Source organism: Vicugna pacos, chromosome 14 (assembly GCF_048564905.1).
Source record: "Vicugna pacos chromosome 14, VicPac4, whole genome shotgun sequence".
NCBI lineage: Eukaryota > Metazoa > Chordata > Mammalia > Artiodactyla > Camelidae > Vicugna > Vicugna pacos.
This window is the reverse complement of record NC_133000.1, coordinates 13833486-13860205: the sequence shown is the minus strand read 5'-3', so window position 1 is coordinate 13860205 and position 26720 is coordinate 13833486. Positions and strand designations below refer to the sequence as shown.

At 39.0% G+C, this 26720-nt stretch overlaps 1 protein-coding gene across 2 annotated transcripts in view; it reads left to right on the top strand.

The window, feature by feature from the left end:
- FAM124A (family with sequence similarity 124 member A) overlaps positions 1-25552 on the top strand; it is a 71390-nt gene extending 45838 nt beyond the window's left edge. For both annotated transcript variants that reach the window (XM_072976203.1, XM_072976204.1), the window contains one exon: positions 24530-25552. In XM_072976203.1, the coding sequence (XP_072832304.1) occupies positions 24530-25318 (789 nt within the window). In that variant the 3' untranslated portion in view covers positions 25319-25552. The remainder of the gene's footprint in view (positions 1-24529) is intronic.
- The last annotated feature ends 1168 nt before the right edge of the window (positions 25553-26720 follow it).

Genomic DNA, 26720 nt, shown 5'->3' with positions numbered 1-26720 from the left:
CACGGTGTTCTGGAAGATGCCCTGTTTACTCAGGGCTCTCCCAGATCACCTGGAAATGGGGATCTAGCCCATCCTCTTAACAGTCCTCTGTGTCTCCGGAGTGAGCCCAGCTGAGCAGTGATCGCAGACCCATATTCGTCCTCCAGCCCTGATATCCCAGCAGGTTAGAGTGGCTGGTGCTTCTTCAGGCAGATGGCCAATGACTGTAGTCAGGTTGTTTCCTTATCTGAACAAGCGAGCCTGAAATGACTCCTCCTTTACAACACAGGATGATTCTTGCATCCCCTCTTATCTTCAGTGAAAATGCTTACTTAACTGACATATTCTTTGCACATCTATCAAATTGTCCCATCTTTAGATCCTTCTGTTTCTGCATCTGTGTCTTGAATAGTGAGCACTTCAAAGACTAGATTTTTTTTTTAGTTTAATGTTTTTCACTCAAGAAAGCCCACACATAATTCTGGCCAGGAAAACTCCTAAGGACATAATGAATACTGCTGCTTTGTGAATAATAGACGTAGTGAGTTCTTGACATATCCCTGGCATGCTTCTTATTAACTCCCGAACCTTGGAGGCACTGTCCTAAATTCTATTTGCTGAGCAGAGGCATTGTTATTACAAGACTAATCTCAGCAAGCAACATTTTTCTCAGTGAGGCAGATTTATGGAAAAGATTAGATCCATCTTTGCTCTTTAGAGTCTACAATGACAGTGACGTCCGTGTATTCTGGGGAAGGCTAGACAGAGCTTTTGTTCGGCCTGGGTCTTTGTTCTGTGGGGCAGTTAGTTGATCTCTTCTGATGTAGGCAGCCTTGTGTTTCTGGCCTAAGCATTACAAAGATATTCAATAGTACTCTGTTTTAAGTGAATTAACAGATAACGCTGCAAGAGGAAGCTTATGTGAGGCATAGCAATGGTTGGAAATGATGAGGATTCAAGGCTTAAAAGGCAAGTTTGGTTATTATAAAACAGATTTGCTGATAAGAACAAAGTAAAAAAATCACTGAGAGGGAAACGCGGTCGTGGAAACTCATTCTTTGGAACTTCCATTATCCGTATCTTTTTCCAGACAAAGGTTAATGGAAAGGACAAGTTCATTGTCTGTTAGCCAAAATAATTGCATGAAACGAGGGAGAAAAGTGAGTGCTAATCTAATTAACACGATGAGGGGCAAGACAAAGAGAAAAGAATATTCCTCTGGGCCAGCTCTGCCTCTCCCACCAGCCTTCTCAGTGCAAGTTCTACAAGGTACAATTTTATGGGTCTTGGTTTTCAGAAGCACGGATTTTTGGAGCTGGTAGGTTGCAAGAGTTTACTTCACAGAAAGTAAGAAAATGGGTTTGTAAAGTTTGAAGAGTGTATAGTCATGAGAATGTATACTATCAAATCAGTCAGAATCACTTTCAGTAGCCATAAAAATGGTTACGGGCCCCAGACAGCAGAGAAATAAAGCTAGGCAGAAGGGAAAATCAGCACGTTGGCTTAGAACAGTGGTCCCAGTTCTGGCTGGACATTAAAGTCACCTGGGATGTTTTTCAGTGGATGCCTTGGACCTACCCTGGAGATTCTGTTTCAGTTTCTCTAGAGGGGGGTGTTTTTTAAAGTTTCCTAGGTGACTCTCGTACATGTAACTAGAATTGCACACTGTTGGCCTGCCTAATACAATCAACTCTGAGCTCACTTCTTCTTTTGGCATGATTTCATGACAGCCTTGGTCTCGAGAACTCTTTGCCAGTGTTTGTTCTGGCACAGTGAATGTGTATTCCCTGCCCTGATGATGGTGTTGGGGGCTGAAGTTGAGAGCAGCCACGAGGGAGAGGACCAGTGGTCTGGCAGTAATGTAACCATGGCCAAGTCCACTGGCTTTAAAGATGTTCCCTAGACATGCCTCATTGGTGTTGCCTTATTTTAAGTGGAGTTCCTTATCTGATAGGGGCAGCTAGCTCAGCCTTGCAATAGCATTGCCTTTGAGTTTTTGATAATTCATTTTTTATTTTTTATGCCAGACAGTGGTGATGGGTGTGCAATTATCCTGGAATTAGTGACTGGAATCCAGGCAGAAAAACAAAGGTGATGAGTACTCTACACTCGAAGTTCAGAGAAGCTCCAACTGTGAGACTGGGCGTTTCCTTCTACCAGGCATGCCAGGTGACTCACTTCATTAGAATTGGAACTCCCTCCACCCCCACCTCCAGATAAGAGGGCCGGGGGTGTGTCAGGTCAACATGTTATCTTTGGGAGGCCACCTCCCCTTTGCTTCCTACAAGATTTGAGGGTCGCCAGACCATACTCCCTTCTGCCTTCATGAACTAGGGACCTACTGATGGCCTCTCATCCTCATCATCCTGAGTCACTGATTGGCCAAGACCGCAGGCCCGCTGCTGTCAGGGCCTTGAGGACAGGGCCGGGGGGAGATGGCCAAGCTAAAGGGAGGTGGGGCAGAGTGCATGCACAGTGTTTGTGCCTAGGTGAGTGGGTGGTAAAACTGGAAAACTGATCTAAAATTAGTTAAAGAGCAGTTGACAGATATCAGCAAACCAAAGACCACAAATCTGGCCTGCTGCTTGTTTTTGTAAATAAATTTTTATTGGAACACACACACAGAGCAGTTGAACCTCCAATCAGCCACCTCTTCCTTGATCCATCAGAAGACTGAAGCTTATTCTCTGGAAGGTGGACCAGCAGACCTAGACCCGAGGAGGTGCTAGAGTGAACCCAGGAGGAAGAGATGCAATTCTTTATCCTTGACGGTAGTCCCTCCAGCCCAACACTCTCCCTTACTGGCTTCAAGAACACGGGCAGCTGGGCTTCTAATACCTGTCCAGGCAGGAGATGGGGGGAAACTCACAGGCTGGTGGCTTCCATACCTGACAGTGCATGTACAGAACATTTCAATCATTGTAGGAAGTTTTATGGAATAGCACTGCTCTAAGAATAAGACTCAGGGGTCAGAGTAGAACTTTTTCCCCCCATTATAAGCTTTGTAGAACTACAGTTGACCCTTGAACAACACGGTGGTTAATCCATGTATAACTTATAGTCGACCCTCTGTATCCATGGTTCCTCTGTATTTATGCCGTGCAGCACTGTAGTATTTACTATGGAAATATATCCACGTGTAAGTGGACCCATGCAGTTCAAACCCGTGTTGTTCAAAGGTCAACTGTACCTTGTTTTTAAAACTTGTTCTACATATCAGTTTAGAAAAAATTAAAATCTGATTTAAAAAATGAGGAGGCATTCCCATAGAAAATTGATGCGGAGTTCATTTAAGGGCATTATGTTTCTATAGTACAAAAGCAGTGGTTCTCAACCAGGGGCGTTTCTGCACCCCTCCCATGCCTGGGAACATTTGGCAATGTCTGGAGGCATTTTTGGTTGCCTCAGTGTAGGGGGAGGAGAGGGGTGCTCCTGGCATCTGTGGGGCAGAGGGCAGGTATGTACTGAACATCCCACAATGCGTAGGACAGCCTCCTACAGCAAAGAACTATCTGATCCAAAATGCCAGTTGTGCTGAATTGAGAAAACTTGAGTTAAACTAAATCTCTAAGGTATCAATCAGGTTCCCAAGTGTGTGCGTGTTTACTTAAATGAATAATCCTCTGACCTACAATATAGTGATTTGTTCAAGTTCAGTCCCATAGGCTAGCATTATACCCTCAGTGCACCAGAAATTAAAAGGAAGAACTGAAACAGTTATCTGGATCATTCGAAACAAAAATACCCTTTCTCTTGATTAATGCTCAAATAAAGCAAAAATGGGATTTTTAAAAATTATGTTTTACTAAGATATAATTTATATATAACCTTTATAAGTTTCAGGTGCACAGTGTGTCGCTTTGATCACATTTATATATGGCAATATGATTACTTCAGTAGCATTAGTGAAAACCTTTACCATGTCTCAGTTATTTTTGTGTATGTAGAGAATAGTTCAGATCTAGTGTCTCAGCAATTTTACAGTGTATAATACAGTACTGTTGACTATAATCACTTTGTTGTCCACTAGTTACAAGTTTGTCCCCTTAACATTTCTCCAATTCCCCCATTCCCAACGCCTGGTAACCGCCATGCTGCACTCACTTTTTACAAGTTCAATATGACTCCACATATAAGTGGTATTTGTCTTTATCTGACTTATTTTGCTTAGCATAATGCCTTCAGAGTCCATCCATGTTGCCTTAAGATGGCAAGACTTCCTTCGTTCTCATGGCTGACAATATATACCACATTTTATTTATCTCCTAATGGATACTTAGTGTTCCTGTGTCTTGGCTGTGATAAATAATGCTACCACAAACATTGTGACATAGTGATTTCTTTTCCTTTCAATGTGTTCCCAGAAGTGGAGTTGCTAGATCATATGGTAGTTCTATTTGTAATTTTTTGAGTAACCTACAAAATGTTTTCCATAGTGGCTGCATCAATTTATATCCCCACCAGTAGCACACAAGGGTTCCCTTTTCTTCATATCTTCATCAGCATTTACCTCTCGTCCTTTTGATGACAGCCTTTGTAACAGGCAGGAGGTGATATCCCATTGTCGGTTTGATTTTCATTTCCCAATGATGAGTGGTGTTGAGCACCTTCTCATACACGTGGTGGCCATTTGGGTATCTGCTTTGGGAAAATGTCTATTCAAGTCCTTTGCCCATTTTTAAATCAATTAATTGGATTATTTGGGTTGTTTTTTGTTTGTTTTTACTGTTAGGTAGGTAATGAGTTTTTATTAACCCCTTATCAGATATGTGATTTGCAAATATTTTCTCCTATTCTACAGGCTGTCTTTTCCTTTAGTTGATTGTTTCTTTTGCTGTGCAGAAACTTTTTAGTTTGAAGTAACCCCACTTTTTATTATTGGTTTTTATTTTGTTGTTCATGCTTTAGAGGTCATATCCAAAACATCATTGCGAATATCTATGTCAAAGGGCTTCCTTCTTACGTTTATTCTAGGAGTTTAATAGTTTCAGGTTTACGTTTAAGTCTTGAATCCATTTTGAGTTAATTTTTTTGAGTAGGGTAAGATAGGGATCAGTTTCATTCTTTTCCAAGTGAATATCCAATTTTTCCAGCGCCGTTTATTGGAGAGACTATCTTTTTCCATTGAGTATTCTTGGCTTCTTTGTCAAGTCCTAGTTGAATGTATATGCATGGATTTATCTCTGGGCTCTCCATTCTTTTCCACAGGAATGTTGTTATGCCATACCATAAAAACGTATAAATTACTATAGCTTTTAATATAGTTTAAATGAGGTATTGTGATGCCTCCAGCTTTGTCCTTTCTCAGGATTACTTTTGCTATTCAGGGTCTTTAATGGTTCCAAACATATTTTAAGGTAGTTTTTTAAATTTCTGTGAAAAACGACATTGGAATTTTGGTTGTGATTGTATTAGATCTGTAGGTCACATTGGGTACTAGACATTTCTACAATAGTGTTCCTATCTAGGAACGTGGAATATCTTTCCATTTACTTGTGTTTGCTTCAGTCTCTTTGATCAGTATGTTATAGTTTTCAGTAAACAGTTCTTTCACCTCCTCGGTTAATTTTTTCCTAAGTATTTTATTGTTTATAGTGCTGCTGTAAATGGAATTGCTTTCTTAATTTCTCTTTCAGTGAATTCATTGTTAGTGTCTAGAAAAGCAAATGATTTCTGTATGTTGATTTTGTATCCTGAAACTTTATTATATTCATTTACTTGTTCTAACGGGTTTTTTTAATTGAGGTCTGATTGACATAATTATTTCAGGTATACAACCTAATATTTTGACATTTGTATATTGCAGAATGATCATAATGAGTCTAGTTAATGTTCATCATGTTACAAATTTTTTTTCTTTCTTTTGATGAGAATTTTTAAGACCTCCTCTCTTAGCAACTCTCATATATACAATATTATTAACTATAGTCACCATGTTGTACATTACATCCCCAGGATTACTTCTGTTATAACTGAAATTTTATAAGTTTGGACCTACTTCATTTCACTTATACCCTCACACTTGCCTCTGGCAACTACACTGTTCTCTGTATCCATGAGCTTGTTTTGCTTCCCCCCCCCCTTATTTATATTTGTTTGTTTTTTAAATTCCACATATAAGGGAGATCACATGGTATGTCTTTCTCTCTCTGGCTTATTTCACTTAACATAATGCCCACAAGGTCCCATCCAAGTTGTCACAAATGGCAAAATTTCCTTATTTTTTATGGCTGAGTAATACTCCATTGTGTGTGTGTGTGTGTGTGTGTGTGTGTACATATACCAAATCTTTATCCATTCATCTATTGATGGGCACTTTGGTTCCTTCCATGTCTTGGCTATTGTAAACAATGCTGCAGTGAACATGGGCATGAAGATATCTTTTCCAGTTAGTTTTTACTTCCATTTGCTGAGTACCCAGAAGAAATTGCTAGATCATAAGATAGTTCCATTTTTAATTTTTTGAGAAACCTCCATACTGTTTTCCATAGTGGCTGCACCAATTTACATTCCCAGCAACAGCGCACAAGGGTTCCCTTTTCTCTGTATCTTCCCCAAAACTGTTACTTCTTGTCTGTTTGACAGTAGCCATTTTAACAGGTGTGAGGCAATATGTCATTGTGGGTTTAATTTGCATTTCCCAATTATTAGTGATGTTGAGCAACTTTTTTGTCCTTGTTGGCCATCAGTATGCCTTCTTTAGAAAAATATCTATTCAGATACTCTACTTATTATTTAATAGGATTTTTTTTTTTTTGCTATTGAGTTATATGAGTTCTTTATATTTGTTGGGTTATTGACCTTTTGTCAGATACATGATTTGCAAATATTTTCTCCCATTTGGTAGGTTGCATTTTCATTTTGTTGATAGTTTACTTTGCTTGCAAAAGATTTTAGTTTGACATATTCTCACTTCTTTTTGTTGTTTTTGCTTTTGGTGTCAAATCCAGATTATCTTCACCAAGACAAATCCTAAGAAGCTTATCACCTATGTTTCTTTCTAGGAGTTATACAGTTTCAAGTTTTATGTTCAGGCCTTTAATCCATTTTGAGTTCCTTTTGTGTGTAAGATAGTAGTCCAGTTTCATTCTTTTGCATGTGACTGTTCAATTTTCTCAACACCATTTATTGAAGAGACTGTACTTTCCCCTTTGTATATACTTGGCTCCTTTGTCATAAACCAACACATATATGGTCAATTGACTTATTTATGGGCTTTCTATTCTGTTCTACTGGAGTATGTGTCTGTTTTTCAAAAAAGCATACTTTATTACTATAGCTTTGTAATACAGTTTGAAATCAGGAGGCATGATTCTTTTTTGTTCTCCTTTCTCAAGATTGCTTCAGATATTAACGATATTTGGTGGTTCCATACAGTTTTTAAGATTGTTCTATTTCTGGGAAAAATGTCATTGAAATTTTGATAGGGATTGCACTGAATCTGTAGATTGCTTTGGGTAGTATGGACATTTTCACAATATTCTTCCAATCCAGGATATAGAATATCTCTCCATTTATTTGTATCTTTAATTTTTTTCATCAGTATCTTGTTTTTGGTGTACAGATCTTTCACCTTCTTGGTTAAATTTATTCCTAGGTATTTTATTCTTTTTGAATCAAATACAAATTGGATTGTTTTCTTAATTTCTCCTTCTGATAGATATTTCATTATTGTATATTGATTTTGTATTCTGCAACTTTACTGAATGTATTAGTTCTAACAGGGTTTTTCAATGGCATCTTTAAAGTTTTCATTATTATAATATGTCATCAGCAAATAGTGACAGTTTAACTTTTTGATTTGGATGCCTTTTATTTCTGTTTCTTGCTTAATTAATTGCTGTGGCCAGAACTTCCAATACTGTTTTGGGTAAGAGTGGCTATCCTTGTTTGCACATGATCTTAAAAGCTTTCAGCTTCTCACCACTGAGTATGATGTTAGTAGGGTCTTATCAGATGTAGCCTTTATTGTGTTGAGGTATGTGCCCTCTATACCCACCTCCTTGAGAGTTATCACAAATGGATGTTGTATTTTATCAAATGCTTTTTATTCATCTATTGAGATGATCATATGATTTTTAGCCTCATTTTATTAATACAGTGTGTCATGCTGATTGATTTGCAAATGTTGCAGAATCATTCTTATATCCCTGGAATAAATAAATCCCACTTGATAGTGGTGTTTGCTACTTTTAATGTATTTTTGAATCAGCTTGCTAATATTTTGTTAAGAAATTATCCATCCATGTTCATCAGGGATATTGGCCTGTGATTTTCTTTTCTTCTGATGCCCTTGTCTAGTTTTGATATCAGGGTTATGCTGGCTTCATAAAAGGAATTTGAAGTGTTCCTTCCTTTTCTATTTTTTTTTTGAAAGAGTTTAAGGATTGGCATTGATTCTTCCTTAAATGTTTGGTAGAATCTGGTCCTGGACTTTTTGTTTGTTGGGAAGTTTTTGATTACTAATTCAATCTCCTTATTAGTAATCAGTTTGTTCAGATTTTCAGTTTGTTCATGATTCACTCCTGATAGGTTGCATGTTTCTAGGAACTTGTCCATTTCTTCTAGGTTGTCCAATTTATTAGTACTTAATTTTGCATAGTAGTTTTTTTGTGCTTGTGATATCCATTTTAATATCTCCTTCATTTCTGACTTTTGAGTCCTCTGATCTTTCTATTATCTTTTCAGTCTCTATATCATTTATTACTGCTCTGATCTTTGTTACTTCCTTCTGCTAAATGTGGGTTTAATTTCTTTTTCTAGTTCATTAAGATGTAAAGTGAGGTTTATCACTATAAACTTCCCTCTTAGAACTGCCTTTGCAGCATCCCATAGGTTTTTTAAAAATATATTTTTATTGAAGTATAGTCAGGCTACAGTGTGTCAGTCTCTGGTATACAGCACAATGCTTCAGTCCTGTAGGAACATACATATATTCATTTTGATATTTTTTTCGCCATAAGTTACTACAAGATAATTGAATGTAGTTCCCTGTGCTATACAGTAGAAACTTGTTTATCTATTTTATATGTTTTAGTTAATATCTACAAATTTCAAACTCCCAATTTATCCCTTCCCACTCTCTTCCCCCACCTGGTAACCGTAAGTTTGTTTTTGATGTCTGTAAGTCTGTTTCTGTTTTGTAAATAAGTTTGTTTCTTTTTTTTTAGGTTCTACATATAAATGATATCACATGGTATATTTCTTTCTCTTTCTGGCTTACTTCACTTAGAATGACATTCTCCAGGTCCATACATGTTGCTGCAAATGACATTGTATTTTTATGGCTGAGTAGTATTCCATTGTATAAATATACCACAGCTTCTTTATCCAGTCATCTGTTGATGGACATTTAGGTTGTTTCCATGTCTTAGGTATTGTATATAGTGCTGCTGTGGACATTGGGGTGCATGTATCTTTTTGCATTAGAGTTTCCTCTGGATATATGCCCAGGAGTGGGATTGCTGGATCATATGGTAAGTCTATTCTTAGTCTTTTGAGGAATCTCCATACCATTTTCCATAACGGCTGCACCAGACTACATTCTCACCAACGGTGTAGGAGGATTCCCTTCTCTCCACAGCCTCTCCAGCATTTATCGTTTGTGGACTTTCGAATGATGGCCATTCTGACTGGTGTGAGGTGATACCTCCTTGTAGTTTTGACTTGTGTTTCTCTGATAATTAGCGATACTGAGCATTTTTTTTGATGTGCCTGTTGATCATTTTTATGTCTTCATTGGAGAATTGCTTGTTTAGGTCTTCTGCCCATTTTTGGATTGGGTTTTTTTTTTCTTATTAAGTCATATGAGTTGTTTATATATTCTGGAAATTAAGCCCTTGTCAGTCTCATCTTTTGCAAAGATTTTCTCCCATTCTGTAGCTGTTGTTTTGTTTTGCTTATGGTTTCCTTTGCTGTGCAGAAGCTTCTAAGTTTATTTTTGCTTTTATTTCTATTCCTTGGGTAGACTACCCCAGGAGAACACTGCTGTGGTTTATATTGGATAACGTTTTGCCTGTGTTTTCTTCTAAGACGTTTATTATAGTGTCTTATGTTTAAGGCATTTTGAGTTTATTTTTTGTGTATGGTGTGAGGGAGTGTTCTAACTTCATTGATTTACATGCAGCTGTCCAGTTTTCCTAACACCATTTGTTGAAGAAACTGTCTTTACTCCATTGTATGTTCTTGTCTCCTTTGTTGACGAAAAGTTCGTGGGTTTATTTCTGGGCACCACAGATTATATGTTGTGCTTTCATATTTATTTTGCTTTCTTTTTGATTCATTGGTTTTTCATGAGTATGTTATTTAATCCCTACATATTTATGAATTTTTCCAGCTTTCCTCCTGTTACTGTTTTCTAGTTTCAAAGCATTGTGGCCAGAAAAGACACTTGGTATGATTTCAACTTTCTTAAATTTCCTAAGATAGGGGCTGTGTGACCTGTCGTGTGATGTATTCTGGGGAATGTTTTGTGTGTGCTTGAGAAGAATGTATGTTCTGCTATTGTTGGATGAAATATTCTGTTAGGACAAATGGACCTAAAGTGGCATCTGAATCCATTATTTCTTTATTGATTTCCTGTCTGGATGGGCTATCCATTGTTTATAAAGTGGTGTATTGAAGTCCCCTGCTATTACTGCATTACTGTCTGTTTTTCCTTTCAGATCTCTTAATGGTTAATATTCTTAGGTGCTTCAATATTGGATGTGTGTATGTTTATAATTATCTCTCTCTAGTTGACCCCTTTATCATTACATAATGACTCTTGTGACAGTTTGTGAATGTCCTTAATGCTTGAGTCTTTGTAGGCAGCATATAGAGGAGTCTTATTTTTTTTTATCCATTCAGCCAGTCTATCTTTTAATTGAATAATTTAGGCCCTTTATATTAATTATTGATAGCTAAGGACTTACTAATGGCCGTTGTTAATTGCTTTCTGAATTTTTTGTATTTCCTTCATTTCTTTGTTCCTCGTGCTGTCTTTCTTTGTGATTAATGATTTTTTTTTTGTAGTAGTTTGCTTTCTTTTCTCTTTATCATTGTGTATCTATTACTGGGTTTTGCCCTGTGGTTACTATGAGGCTTTCACAATACACCAGATAGTGATAACCATCCATTTTAACCTGGTAACTTCAATTACATAAGAAAGTTCACCCATTTATGTTGGTGTCCCAATTTACATTTTTATTAGCGTTCATTAACAATATTGTAGCTATAGTTATTAACACTTTTGTCATTTAACCTATTGCTAGATTTCAAAGTTATTTACACACCACCATTGAAGTATTAGAGTATTTACCAATAAATTTTATACTCTAATATGTTTTCATGTTAATAGTTAGCATCCTTTTGTTTCAGCTTGAAGAACTTTAGCATTTCTTGTAAGGCAAGTCTAGTGGTGATAAATTCCCTCAGCTTTTGTTTGGGAAAGTCTTTATCTCCTTTATTTTTGAAGGGCAGCTTTGCTGGGTTAAGTATTCTTGGATAAATGTTTCTTTGAGCACTTTGAATATATGATCCCATTGTGTCCTGGCCTGCAAGGTTTCTGCTGAGAACTGTAAAGCCTTCTCAGGATTCCCTGTATGTGGTGTTTTGTTTTGTTTTGTTTTTCTCTTGATGCTTTCAAGATTCTGACTTTGATTATATTGTCTCAGTCAGGCTCTTTTTGGGTGGATCTTTTGAGTTTCCTATATCTGGATGGCCATCTCTCTAAGATTTGAGAAATTTTTAGCCAATATTTCTTTGAATAAGAGTTCTGTCCCTTTCTCCCCTCTGTTCTCCTTCTGGGACTCCCAAAGTAAGGCTACTGTTTCTTTTGATCATGTCTTACCATTCATATATGCTTTCTTCACTCTTTCATTCTAATTTAAAAAATGGGATTTTTTTTTACAATATCATTTTTTAAATTGAAGTATAGTTGATGTACAATATGTTACAGGTATACAATATGATTCACAAATTTTTAAAGGTTATACTCCATTTATAGTTATAAAATATTGGCTATATTCCCCATGTTGTACAATACATGTTTGTACCTCTTAATCTTCCATCTTGCCCCTTCCCTCTCCCCACTGGTAGCCACTAGTTCCTTCTCTTCATCTTTGAGTCTGTTTCTTTTCTGTTATATTCATTAATTAATTGTATTTTTCTAGATTCCACATATAAGTGATATTTCAGTTAGCATAATGCCCTCCAAGTCCATCCATACTATATGCCAGAAACTAACTTTTTTTACTGCATATTATTTTTAATTTATATATGTGTACTGTTCATTGTTTCAAAGAATGTTTAGAGCTTTAGCTTTTTAAACGTAGTTATCAAAGCAATATAGCCCACCACAAAATAAGAATTCAAAAAGATACATACACCTTGCTATTAACAGCAACACTATTTACAATTGCCAAGACACGGAAGCACACCAACAGATGAATAGATAAAGGTGCAGCATGTATATGTAATGGAATACAACTCACCCATAAGAAAGAAGGATATTTTGCCATTTGCAGCCCTTCATTCACTTTTTTCCCCACTTCAAAAACCAGAATTTTATCACTGGCATAAACATCAAAAACAATACCTAGAAATAAACCTAACCAAGGAGGTTACCTGTACTCTGAAAACAGAAATGACACAAAGAAACAGAAAAACATAGTGTTGATTCTTCCAATCCAAGAGCGCACGATCAAAATGGCCACACTACCAAAGCAATCCACAGATCCAATGCAACCCCTCGCCACATTCCACACAGCACTAGAACAAACAATTCCAAAATTTATAAGGAACCACAGAAGACCCCAAACAGCCAAAGCAGTCTTTTGTAGGTCTTTTTTCTTTTTTCCTTTTTCTTCTGTTTCCTTATGGTTTGATAACTAGAGAAGGTCCTTTAACATTTCTTGTAAAGCTGGTTTGGTGTTGCTGAATTCTTTTAGCTTTTATCTGATTTCTCCATCAAATCTGAATGAGAACCTTGCTGATAGAGTATTCTTGGTTGTAAATTCTTCCTTTTCATCACTTTAAATATATCGCGCCACTCCCTTCTGGCCTGGAGAGTTTCTGTATCAAATCAGCTGATAAACTTATGGGAGTTCCCTTGTATGTTATTTGCTTTTCTCTTGTTAATTTTAATATTTTCTCTTTATCCTTAATTTTTGTCAATTTGATGACTGTGTGCTTTGGTATGTTCCTCTGAGCTGATTCTGTGTGGAACTCTCTGTACTTCCTGGGCATGGGTGACTGTTTCCTTTCCCGAGTTGGGGAAGTTTTCAGTTATTATCTCTCCAAAACTCTTTTCAGGTCCTTTCTCTTTGTCCTCTTTCTGGGACCCCTATAATGCAAATATTAGTGAGCTTCAGTGAGATTCTTGCTTAAGTTGTTACTAATCATTTCAATCAGCTACTTCTAAGATCTGCTCATTAAACTGTGGCCAAGGAATATTTCTCTTTTGAGATTTCTTAAATCACTGATACTTAATCAAATTCTGATGCTCTTTTGTTGATATAAAAATTCAATCTACCCCTGTGTTTTACAGCCAATGGTAGGGTAATTCTTAGATCATACTGAAAAATAAATATTCGAGGGAAATTCAGAACTTACACAAAGAGAAAACTTTGCATTTGGGCATGATACACAATTTAGTGTTAGTTTCATGAATGGTCGTTTTCAGTTTCACAGATTCTGTCATTTAATCTGTCAGTTTCAGCTCCTAATTCTCAGATCTATGACCTTGACTTTTCTCCACTGTTCCTCCTTAAATAGTTTTTTAATATGTATTAGCTCAGTAGCCTGGTTGTGTCCTAACAGTTCTGGATGTTCACAGTCCTTTTTTTTTTTTCTTAGCATCTTCTGTGCTGCTTGCCACATTTCCCCAAGATTCCTACTGCTGTTAAACAAGGCTGCTCCCTGAGGCACCCCCTCAGATATGTGTTGACTTGAAAATTTTCACTTTATCATTAGATATTGCTACTGCTTTCCCATAATAGAAAGTCCCTTCATCATTTTTTCCCATCAAAACCAAATAGCTACTGGTACTTATGATTTATTATATATGTATATACACATATATAAGTCTATATATATACATAAGTACCTTAAAATTCCCTTGATCATAAGCAATTTTAGAAGATATATATTTTATCTCATATGTGTTTATTTTTTTCAGAAGAAATTTATTGAGTGCCTATTATGCAAATGTGAATATTTGTTTACTTACAGAAGTATAGGTGCCTGAGGTCAATCAACCCAGCTCCTAAATGCCATATAGTACCAAGTAAAATTTTTAAATTAAACCTGATTTCTTTAAGTACATAAATGTACATTTCTGCAGAATGTCTCTTGTTTGTTGTGATTTGTCAGCTCAGGTACAACAGAGGCTTAAAAAAATAGTGTCTTAACAAAGACATACTTCTCTCTTCTGTACATGGCAGCCTACAGTCCTCAGGGATCTGAGTTTATTTTCATTCTGTCCTCCACCTTCTGGTTCAGGATGGCTGCTAGATAAAGTGGCAAATATTTCTTAAAACACAGCACAGTGAGTACCAGTCTTAAAAGAAAAATAATAGAAAGAAAGAAATATTAAAAATTGTTACAAAGAATGAAAGACTTCTGCTCCTTCTGCTCATCAAAAGATCAATTTACACTCTTACTGGTATAAGCCACAGAGTATCCAAGAAACAAATTGAATCCAGAATACATACAAAGAGTAGGTACTTCATTAAAGAGATGGTCAAATGGCCAAAACCATAAAAGGTAGTATCATTAGTCATCTGGCAAATGCCAATTAATAGCATGATGAAATACTATTACCCACCAAAATGACTAAAATTTAGAAGAATGACAACTAAATATTGGCAAGGATGTGAAACAACTAAAATACCACACATTCCTGGGAGAAATTCCTTGTAGAATTATACATTGATACCATCAGTTTGGAAGTACCTACTGAAACTAAAAATTTCTCACCGTGTGCCCCAGTGATTTGACTCCTAGTTATATGCCCAAGAGAAAGGAGTGCATTTTGTTCACAAAGGAGGGGATGTGGTCAAATGAGACCTCACAGCATCACCTCATGCTTGGTCTCTGAAGCTGGGCGGGTATTCTCTAGGCAGACAGTTGTTGGGAACAGCATGAAGGCATAGAGATATAAGCCAACCTGGTTTGTTGGGAACCATGGTAGTTCCAAGTAGCTGGAGCATCCAGGGTACAATTCCAGAAAGACACAAAGCTTGAAGGAGTAGCCAAGGTGTTGTAAAGCTTGCTAGTGAGTCTTCTGCCAAGGAACACAGTCAGTTTGTATTTAGAAAGATTACTCAGAGAGGTGTGTATGGTGTGTAACTGTTGGTGGAAAGCCAGTCCAGGTGGACAGTTACCACTTTGCTGCCATTTTGCCAATTCTGGAGAAGTACTTTACTTATATTCTGTATTACCCTGTCTTTCATTCTATGAGGAATGGAATTAGTATGTTGCTCTGATGATTCTTCAGAAAGTCTTATACTTCCATGACAGCAAAGAGGAAAAGAATGGACAAATGACTGTCCAGCTTAAACCACCATCCTGTATGGCCAGAATCCCTTTCAGATTTTTCAAACTTCCTACCTAGAAATGTCACTGATTTGACAAAATGTGCACAAGCTTTGTTTACTTTTAGAGTGATCTTGCCTTTTTCCTGTAAGTCCTCCTCTCTTTCTACTAACCATTCAAAAAAGACAACCCAGGGTTCTGCTTCAAGATGGTGACACAGGAGGATTCTGAACTCACCTCCTCCCATGGACACCAAATCTAAAGCTACATATGGAACAGTTCCTTCTGAAGGAAACCCAAAAACTAGCTGAGCAACTTCTCCAAGGTGGGTAGGAGAGACTGAGACAGTGTCACCATGAACCTCACACAGTGCCCCAGTCTGGACGACTCTCAACTCCAGGCCTCTCCCTGTGGAGCAAAGGGTTTGAATCCCAACTTTTAAGGCCTGTTCCTGAGAGACAGGTACCTCTACCTTTGAGAACATCTAGCTTTGAAAGCCATCAGGGCTTGTCTCGTGGACAAGCCCGAGAGGGCTACAGTGATCTGGGAAACAGTTCTTAAAGGGTTTACGCAGAATCACCCACCCCAGGGCCCAGAGCAGAGGCAGCCAACAACCAGGCAGCTGAGGGGCAGACATCTAACTTACCACATAACCAGGGACCTACCAAAATAGTGTCCAAAACAAAGCCAAGCCAGTGCCATCTTCGTACTCTCCCTGCTCCAGGTCACTGTTAGCTCCCAGAAAGAACCCTGTCCGCTCATTTCATGCCCTGCTTTTTGCAGCTGCCACCCAGGGGACACCGCTGGTCACCAGGCTCTGGTGGAGAGGAGGGCTTACATTCACAGGCCCCACAGGATTGTAACAAATAGAAAAGGCTTCCTGTCTAAGCCCAGGGCCCAGCAGAGAGGCAACAGACTGAAGCCTCTAGTCTTTCTATACAAGAAGCCTGTTCACAGTTAGAAGCCTGCTCCACAGGCCACAGCTAACATACATATTAGGGAGGACAGTCTCTCCAGAGACCAGGGAAGCTAGCAAGTGTCGTCGTCTTGCTGTCCATCTTCACACTTTCCCTCTCCCAGCCCCAAGTTCCCAGTTTCGCCAGAAAAGCTTGTGTAAATACTTGTTGCCCTGGCGTTTGTGGCTGCCACCCTGAGGACACAGCCTTTGATAGCGTGGCTCTGGTGGCCAGTGAGGCGACAGTAGCAAACAAAAAAATAGTTCTTAACTGGCTAACACCCCAAGGCCCAGCACAGAAACACCCATCTCCCAGTGCTCCCCTAAAAGAGGTCTATCTTGCTTACTTTAACAGCTGCTGCCTGAGGTTCTGGCTGCCAGTGAGCCCCAGTCTAGGTCTCCCCTCTGGGACACTGACAGGTCTAGGAACACCTTCTGTACGTGGAGCCACTAAGAATAAAGCAGACTTCTTAAACACAAAGATTTGAGAGACAACTAACTAGGGCAGGGTTGGACAATAATTGTGTGTGCTGCATGAGGCCAGTACTTCAGACTGGGAAACGTAGCTGTTTTGTCTAGTGCATAGACACAAACATAGGAAGTCAAAGAAAATGAAGGAACAGAAGAACATGTTCCAAATGGAATAACAAGATAAAATCTAAGAAAAAGACCTTAATGAAACAAAGGTAAGTGACTTACCTGATAAAGAGTCCAAAATGATTGTCATAAAGATGTTCATGAGCTCAGGGGAACACTGGACGAACAAAGTGGGAACTCCAAAACGTAGAACATGTAAGTACCAAATGGAAGTCACAGAGCTGAGGAATGAAATAACTGATCTGAAAAATACACTTGAGTTTTAACAACAGACTAGATGAAGCAGAAAAAGGATTAGCAGAAAAAGGATTAGTAAACAAATCACTGGAACTCATCAAATTGGAGAAGAAACAATGAAAGAGTGAAGGTAGCTTAAGGGATTTATGGGTCACCATCAAGCTGACCAACATTTGCATTATAAGGGACCCAGAAGGAGAAAAGAGGAAGGGGCAGAAAACTCATCTGAAGAAATAATGGCTGAAAATATTCTTATCCTGGGGAAGAAAACAGACATCTAGATCTAGGAATCCCAGAGAATTCCAAAGAAGAAGAACCCAAAGAGACCCTCACTAAGACATATTACATACAGTTAAAGTGTCAAAACTTAAATACAAGGTGAGAATCTTAAAACCAACAAGAGGAAAACTCATACAATGGAATCCTTGTAAAACTGTCAGCAGATTTTTTCAGCAGACACTACAGGTCAGAAGGAAGTAGCAAAATATATACAAAGTGCTGAAAGAAAAAAAAACTGCAAAACAAGAATAGTCTACCCAGCAAAGCTGTCCTTCAGAACTGAATTGATATATATAAATCAAATCATTTTGCTATATACCTTAGACATATACAATAATGTGTTTCAATTATTTCTCTATAAAACTGGAAGAAAAAAATAACTGAAGGAGAGATAATGGGTCTTCCAGATTATCAAAAGCTAAAGGATCCATATATCTGTTTTTGTACAGATAACATGCTGTTTTGATTACTGCAGCTCTGTAGTATTGTCTGAAGTCTGGGAGGGTTATTCCTCCAGCTTCTTTCTTTTTCTTCAGTAATGCTTTGGGAATTCTGGGTCTTTTGTGATTCCATATAAATTTTAGGATTATTTGTTCTAGTTCTATGAAAAATGTCATGGGTAATTTGATAGGGATCACATTAAATCTGTATATTGCTTTGGGTATAGTATGGCTATTTTCGTAATATTAATTCTTCTAATCCAAGAACATTGGATATCTCTCCATTTCTTTAACTCATCTTTAATTTCCTTAGTCAATGTTTTGTAGTTCTCCACATAAGTCTTTGACTTCCTTGGTCAGATTTATTCCTAAGTATTTTATTTTTCCTGAATGCAATTTTAAAAGGGATGGTTTCTTTACTTTACTTTTCTGATATTTCATTGTTAGTGTAAACACCAGTGATTTCTGTATGTTAATCTTGTATCCTACTACCTTGCTGAATTCTTTTATTAGCTCTAGTAATTTTTGTGTGCAGCCTTTAGGATTTTCTATATATAGTTATCATGTCATCCACATATGACAATTTTACTTCTCTTCCATTTTGGATCCATTTCTTTTACCTGATTGCTATGCCTAGGACTTCCAATACTACATTGAATAGAAGTGGTGAGAGTGGGCATCCTTGTCTTGTTCCAGATTTTAGTGGGAAGGCTTTCAGCTTTTCACTGTTGAGTATTATGTCGGCTGTAGGTTTGTCACAAAAAGCTTTTATTATGTTGAGATATGTTCCCTCTATACCCACTTTGGTAAGAGTTTTTTTTTTTTTTAGTCATAAATGGGTGTTGAATTTTATCAAATGCTTTTTCTGCATCTATTGAGATGATCATGTGGTTTTTGTTCTTTTGTGGATGTGGTGTATCATGTTGATTGATTTGCATATGTTGAACCATCCTTGTGTCCCTGGAATGAAAACAGCAATGGATCAATGGAACAGAATAGAAAGCTCAGAAATAAACCCACAAACTTTTGGTCAACTAATCTTCAAAAAGGAGGCAAGAACATACAATGGAGTAAAGACAGTCTCTTCAGCAAATGCTGTTGGGAAAACTGGACAGCTGCAAGTATATCAATGAAGTTAGAATATTCCTCATACCATACACAAAAATCAACTCAATATGGCTTAAAGATTTAAACATAAGACAAGACACTATAAACCTCTTAGAAGAAAACATAGGCAAAACATTATTTGACAGCAGCGTTCTCCTAGGGCAGTCTACCCAAGAAATATAAATAAAAGCAAAATAAACTAATGGGACCTAATTAAACTTAGAAGCTTTTGTACAGCAAAGGAAACCATAAGCAAAACAAAATGACAGCCTACAGAATGGGAGAAAATCTTTGCAAAAGATGAGACTGACAAGGGCTTAATTTCCAGAGTATATAAACAGCTCATACAACTTAATAACAACAACAAAACAAACCCAATCCAAAAATGGGCAGACGTAAAGAAGCAACTCTCCAATGAAGACATACAAATGGCCAACAGGCACATGAACAAATGCTCAATATTGCTAATTATCAGAGAAATGCAAATCAAAACTACAATGAGGTAACACCTCAGACCAGTCAGAATGGCCATCATTCAAAAAGTCCACAAATGAAAAATGCTGGAGAGGCTGTGGAGAAAAGGGAACCCTTCTACACTGTTGGGAATGTAGTTTGGTGCAGCTACTGTGGAAAACAGTATGGAGATTCCTCAAAAGACTAAAAACAGACTTAAATTATGACCCAGGAATCCCAATCCTGGGCATATATCCAGAGGGAACCTTAATTCAAAAAGACATATGCACCCCAATGTGCATAGAAGCACTATTTACAATAGCCAAGACATGGAAACAACCTAAATGTCCATCAACAGATGACTGGATAAAGAATCTGTGGTATATTTATACAATGGAACACTACTCACACAACTGACTATAAACTGACTATACTTCAGTAGAAATATATTATATATATTAATATATATATGTATTACTAAAGGAGTTCAGTACCCCTGGAACAACCTTACAAGAAATATTAAGGGTACTTTTTTAAGCTGAAACAAAAGGATGCTAATTAATAACAGAAAAACATGAAAGAATGAATCTCCCTGGTAATGGTAAATTTATAGTACAATATAATCTAATGTTTTAAATGTGATGGGTTAATCACTTATAAACTAGCATTAAGGTTAAAAGACAATGTAGTAAAATAACTAATTACAATAATTTATTAATGGTTACACAGATTAAAGGTGTAAATTGTGACATCAAAATGTGAAAAATGTAGAGCTTTAGAGTGCTTTCTCACACTTAAGTTGTTATCAGGTTAAAATAGACTGTTCAAATTACAAAGAAAGAGAACAAAAAAAAGGAGCAGAGGAATTACAAAACAGCCCGAAAATAATTAACAAAATGGCAATAATTACATACCTATTAATAATCACTTTAAATGTAAATGGACTAAATGCTCCAAGCAAAAGACAGAGTGGCTGAATGCATTTAGAAAAAAAAAAAAAAGACATATCCATATGCTGCCTAGAAGATAGTCAAGTCAGATGTAAGGATGCACAGAGACTAAAAGTGAAGGGATGGAAAAAGATATTCCAAGCAAAAGCCAAAAGAAAGCTGGGGTGGGTATATTTATATCAGACAAAATTAACTTTAAGAAAAAGACTATAACAAGGGACAAGATCATTTTGTAATGATAAAGGGATGAATCCAACAAGAGGATATAACATTTGAAAATAGCCATGTCCCCAACATAGAAATGCCTAAATATATAAAGCAAATATTAACAAACATAAAGAGAGAAATAGACAACAATACAGTATTAATAGGGGACTTTAATACTCCACACTCACCAATGGATAGGTCATCCAGACAGAAAATCAGGAAACACTGGCCTTAAATGACACATTAGCCCAGAGGACTTAACAGATTATGCAGATTCCATCCAAAAGCAACAAAATACACGATCTTCTCAAGGACACATGGAACCTTCTCCAGGATAGACCATACGTTAGGCCACAAAACAAGTCTTAATAAATTTAAGACAGCTGAAAATATATGAAGCATCTTTTCTGACCACAATGGTATGAAACTATAATTACAAGAAGAAAACTGGAAAATTCACAAGTATGTGAAGATTAAACATGCTACTGAACAACCAATGGATCAAAGGAGAAATCGAAAGAAAAAAATACCTTGCGATAAATAAAAATGGAAATACAACATACCAGACTTATGGGATATAGCAAAAGTAGTTCTAAGAGGGGAGTTCATAGCAATAAATGCCTACATAGAGAAACAAAAAAGCTCTCAAATAAACAACCTTTCTTTATACCTCAAGTAACTACAAATAGAACAAAGAAGCTCAAATTTAGTAGAAGGGAGGCAGTAACAAAAATCACAGTAGAAATAAATAAAATAGTTTTATTGATCTTGTCTTTTTAGACTCTAAGAGCTGGTTCTTTGAAAAGATAATAAAATTGACAAACCTTTAGCTAGACTCACCAAGAAAAAGAGGGGACTCAAAATCAGAAATGAAAGAGGAAAGATTAAAATGGATAACACAAAAATACAAAGGAGCATAAAAGACAACTGTGAACTATTAAATGCCAACAAATTGGACAACCTAGAGGAAATGGATAAATTCCTAGGAACATACAACCTACCAAGACTGAATTATCAACAAATAGAAAACCTGAACAGATTGCTAATTCAGCCTCCTTACTAGTATTCAATCAGGAGCCTCCCAACAAACAAGTCCAGGACTAGATGGCTTCACTAGTGAATTTTACCAAATATTTACAGAAAAAAATTAAAGCTGAGCTTTCTCAAACTCTTCCAAAAAGTAGAAGAGGAGGGAACACTTCCAAAGTCATTTCACAAGGCCAGCATTATCCTGATACCAAATCCAGACAAGGACAGCACAAGAAAAGAAAATTACAGGTCAGTATCCCTGATGAACATAGATGCAAAAGTCATCAACAAAATGTTAGCAAACTGATTCAAAAATACATTAAAGAGATGGTACACCATGTTCAAATGGGATTTATTCCAGGGATGCAAGGTTCAACATCTTCCATCAATGTGATACACGTGTTATCAAAATGAAAGATAAAAATATAATTATTTCAATAGATGCAGAAAATGCATTTGACAAAATTCAACATTCATTTATGAAAAAAGCTTTCATAATAAAGGTCATATATAATAAGCCCACAGCTAACATCATACTCAGTGGTGGAAAGCTGAAAGCTTTACCTCTATGATCAAAAGCAAGATAAGGATTCTAACTCACCATTTTTATTCAACATAGTATTGCCAATCCTAACCAGGGCAATTAGGCTATAAAAATATATAAAAGCCATTAAAATCAGAAAGAAAGGAAAACTGTCACTGTTTGCAGATGAAATTAATATTATATAGAGAAAATCCAAAAGCCTGTGCTAGGAAACTGTTTGAACCAATAAATCCAGTAAAGTTGCAGGATACAAAAATATATTAAAATCTGTTGTATTTCTATACACTAATAGCAAATTATCAGAAAGAGAAATTAAGAAAACACACCATTTGAGGAGCTCTGCATAAAAGACCCACATTTAATGTCAACTAAAAAATGAGTCAATCAGTCTGTTCATAGGATTAAGAGATACCTGGAATTAGACAAAGAAAGAGCTTAGAAATCAATGAAGGGGAGGGTATAGCTCAATTGGCAGAGTGCATGCTTAGCATGCATGAGGTCCTGGGGTCAATCCCTAGTACCTCCATTGAAAAAAATAAACCTAATTACACTCCCTCCAAAATAAATTAATTAAAAAAGAAATCAATGAAAGGAATGGTCATATGGGAAAAAACATAATTAAGACCGAATATGACCCCAGCAGAAGGATAGGTATGTGGGTATCTTACCAGGTGCCAGGGCCTCCTCAACCAACACTAGACTCCGTTCCCCACCTGACTTCCCAGCACTGCTCTTCCTGCACGTGGACTCTAATCAAGCCCAACTGCTTGTCCCTCGCCCCCTGCAAGTCCCTTGCTTACCTGTCAGTTTCTGTCTTGGCCTCTCTCTCCAGCACGGCCTCCTCTCCACCTCATCCACTAGGACAGCAGCTGATCATCCCCAAGTCTCACCTGTGGGGCCACCACCACTGAAGACTCCTCTGCTCCCGTGTGAGCAGGGTAGCGTGGTCTCTCCCTCACAGTCCCATTATTGTACCTCTTGTCACTCTTTTGTCTGAGTCCTTTTGTCTCCTATCCATGAAATAAAAGTTTCACATGGTTGAAGACAGCCCTCCCTGTAGTTTCCCCTCCTTTGCCTGTAATAGGTACAAACAAGTGTGTATTACATTGAACAAAACTTCCCAAGTGGCTGTGGGGAAACCAGGCTCCTGTTTAACAGGGAGGCAGGGTGTTTGCTATCTAGGGAAGGGCCAGTGTGTCATATAGTCTGCTGGGAGCCAGGAAGCGTCCCTTATAGTAAATTGCACTCAGAACTCTTTCCTTATTTCAGGGATTCATAAATCAGGTGATCTGACAGGAAATACAACCAGACCCACTGTCTCCAAATTCATGGTTTAGTTGAAACTTTGCATAGTCAGGTTGGCCTGCAGGCTCAGTGAGCCAGACCAGAGGAAGAATCTGCATTGGGAATGCTCATTGGAAGAGAGGACCCCAGTCTGTGCAGCAGAAACAGATTCCTGGGGAGCTGCAGGGAGGGTCGGGGAGACTAGGAGGACAGGGATGAGGTGTTAAGGGTGAAACCGCTTGTCCAAGCCCTGTGCGGCACCTGTGGGGTTAGTCTGTAGTCAGCCGCCCCCTTTCCCATAAAGTTTCTGAAAGCCAAAATAGAGGAGTTGGTGGTTCCTAATAGCAAGTAAATAAATGCTAATCTCCTGAGAGCCCCTCACTCATTGAAGATTTACTGCTCTAAATCACAGGCCAGCCCTGGGATGTGTCCTGATGATCCCCCGTGCACTGGAATAAAGTCCCGGGTTGGTCTGAGATTGTCTGTGCCTGCCCCGCCCTGATCCTTCCATCCTCCCGTCCAACAGCATTTCCAAACTGTGGGGCTCTGGTTGGAGGCAATCAAACCCTTCAAGCATCCGTTTTGCACATAATGGTAATCCTTACATCCCCCATCCTGCTAAGCCAGGCCCTCGTGCTTGTGGCCAATCTGTTGAGCATCCTTGCATGTGTCCTGGGAGAAGTATTGTTCCCTGTGGTGACAAGGGGCTGCCTCTCCTCCTGGGTTCTGGGATGTCTCAGACTGAGAAGTCTGATCCGTATTCCCCCAGGCTCTGCTCCCTCTGTCTTTGCTTTAGAGTCTGGAGAATGAACTTTCTGGTAATGCTTCATTGCGACATTGCAATGGGAGTTTCCAATCATCAGAAAGTGTTTCATGCTGTGTTTAACTGTGACTCTCCATCCCTGGGTGACCCCCAGTCCTGCTAATGTGACATGCCCCCTTACTCCGGCAGGCACATCGGATGCACAGAAAGTGTCCTAAACCCAGCAGAGCTCACCACGCCTCCGAGCAGAAACCTGGTTCCACGCTGTCCCCAAGCGCCACGGCCCCGAGCCAGACCCCTGGCAGCAACCCGCAGCCCCCGCCAGACACCTCACACCCGGGGCTCCGCCAGACCAGCCTGCCCACTGGGCACACGCAGGAATTTGCCAGACGAGCCAGCAGCCCTCCCAGCCTCCCCTGGTCTTTCCAGAGAAGCAAGTCCTTGTTCTGTTTGCCCACAGGAGACCCCTCCCCGGCCTCATCTGCGCAACCACAGTGGTTTTCAAAGCCAGGCGGCCCGGGGCAGAGGGCAGCGGAGCGGAGGCACGGCCACCCCATCGATGACTTAGAGGGGGCCCAGGAGACGGACGTGGACACCGGGCTGCGGCTCTCCTCCTCCGACCTGTCTGTAGTCTCTGCCTACTCTGCACCCAGCAGGTTCTGCAGCCCCGCAGAAACTCTGCTCCCCCTGGAAAGATGCAACAGCCTCTGGTCAGAGCACAGGGGTTCCAGAGAGGGACCCCTGCCCACTGGGGGCGGGGTGGCCACAGACACCTCCTGGGCTGCCCTCCCTTTCCTCACCAAAGGGCCTTCCAGCTCCTCGGCCGCTCCCCCCACTTCTGATGCCTCCTCGCCCACAGAGTCACCCCCGGAGCGCCCTCATGATACTCCTGACGCCCAGCAGACTCTCAGAGGAGCCCCGCCACCTCCAGCGCCGGGCCGCCCTGGGGACAATGATGCAGAGGAATTCTACATCTGAACACTCTCTACCCTTGTCTCAGACCCACAGCCTCAGGTCCCCCTGATCCTCCAGGGTCTAAGCGCCGCCCGTGTTCTCAGCCCCGCTTTCCCAGGTCCCTCCAGAATCTAATTGTCTCACGGGGTCGTTAGCACATTTGACACCATCTGTCCCTACTTGAGAGGTGGTACACTTCTCGGGACTTGGTGGAAAACTACTGGGATTTTTATGCAAAGAAATTCTCCACAAACGTAAGTCATAAAATATATTTTTTGAATACTCAATTCCATTTGGGATCGGGTTTAGCACACTTATTTAAATGCTTCCTATAATTGTTTGAAATGAAAAGAAAACCTAGTCAGCTGGAGCTGATTTGGCAGTTTTTCATGCTGTGAAGGATAAACAACGCCAAAATGTTGATGTGAGAAAGATACCACGTGACTGACTTGTGTAAGATTAGTGCACAGTAACTTCATGCCCACCTTACTGGAGTGTCCATCTGTATCCACCTGACCAGGGAGCAGTGGCCCTGAAAATTTCCAGGGACTGTTACAGTGAAAGGAGTCAGCTTGATAAAACAGTAAACATATCAGACTATAGTCATACCTCACTTTGATGCCACGTGACGTCGGATCTGGATTTATGCAAAAGTGGCTAATGTGCTTGGTAAAGATTTAGCCCGCGTAACAGACTCTTGGTGCATTTAAAATGATTCGAGTTTCAAAAACTAAATTTGCCAACACCTATCAACAACGCATTCACTATAACAAATGGAGGTCAACAGAAGACTCCACTGCCTGGATTTCTTTGGATCACTGAGGAAGAATCGTTCATTGGAGTTACAGACTAGTAGGATATTAGACATAGTATGCTTAAGATGCTTCCATTTTTAAAACCACAATCCTAAGGGCTGTACATATATATCTATATAAGTGACTGGAGCCACATTTTATACTGCTTTCTCCAGGAAACATGCATCGTCACACATCCTTTTTCATTTTTAAATAACTCCTAGCAGTTTCAACTGGCATTTTGATTGCACCGATTGATAAATGACCCCCCCTTCTCCAAACGGGAAGCTTTACACGAAATGCTGTCCTGAACCAGCAATGCTGCCTGAGTGGATAGGCGCCTTCACTAAAGCTGGACTCCAGCCTGACCTTGGCTTTTCCTGCCTGCTTCTGTTGCAACACGTACAGCACCTAAATCTCACCTCTCTCCCACTCCAGTAAGGGTATGTTTACAATTCCAACCTCAGCAGTGCCAAGTGCTGGCATTGGAGACAGCATCGAGCTGTCCCTGGTTGCTGAACACCTTTGGGGAAGAAGAGCGTGGGCTCGCCTCGCTCACTTCCCACTCTGGTGCTCCTTGCCAGAATTATTCATGGCCCATTTTACACTGCCCTGGAAGCGCCCACACCAGC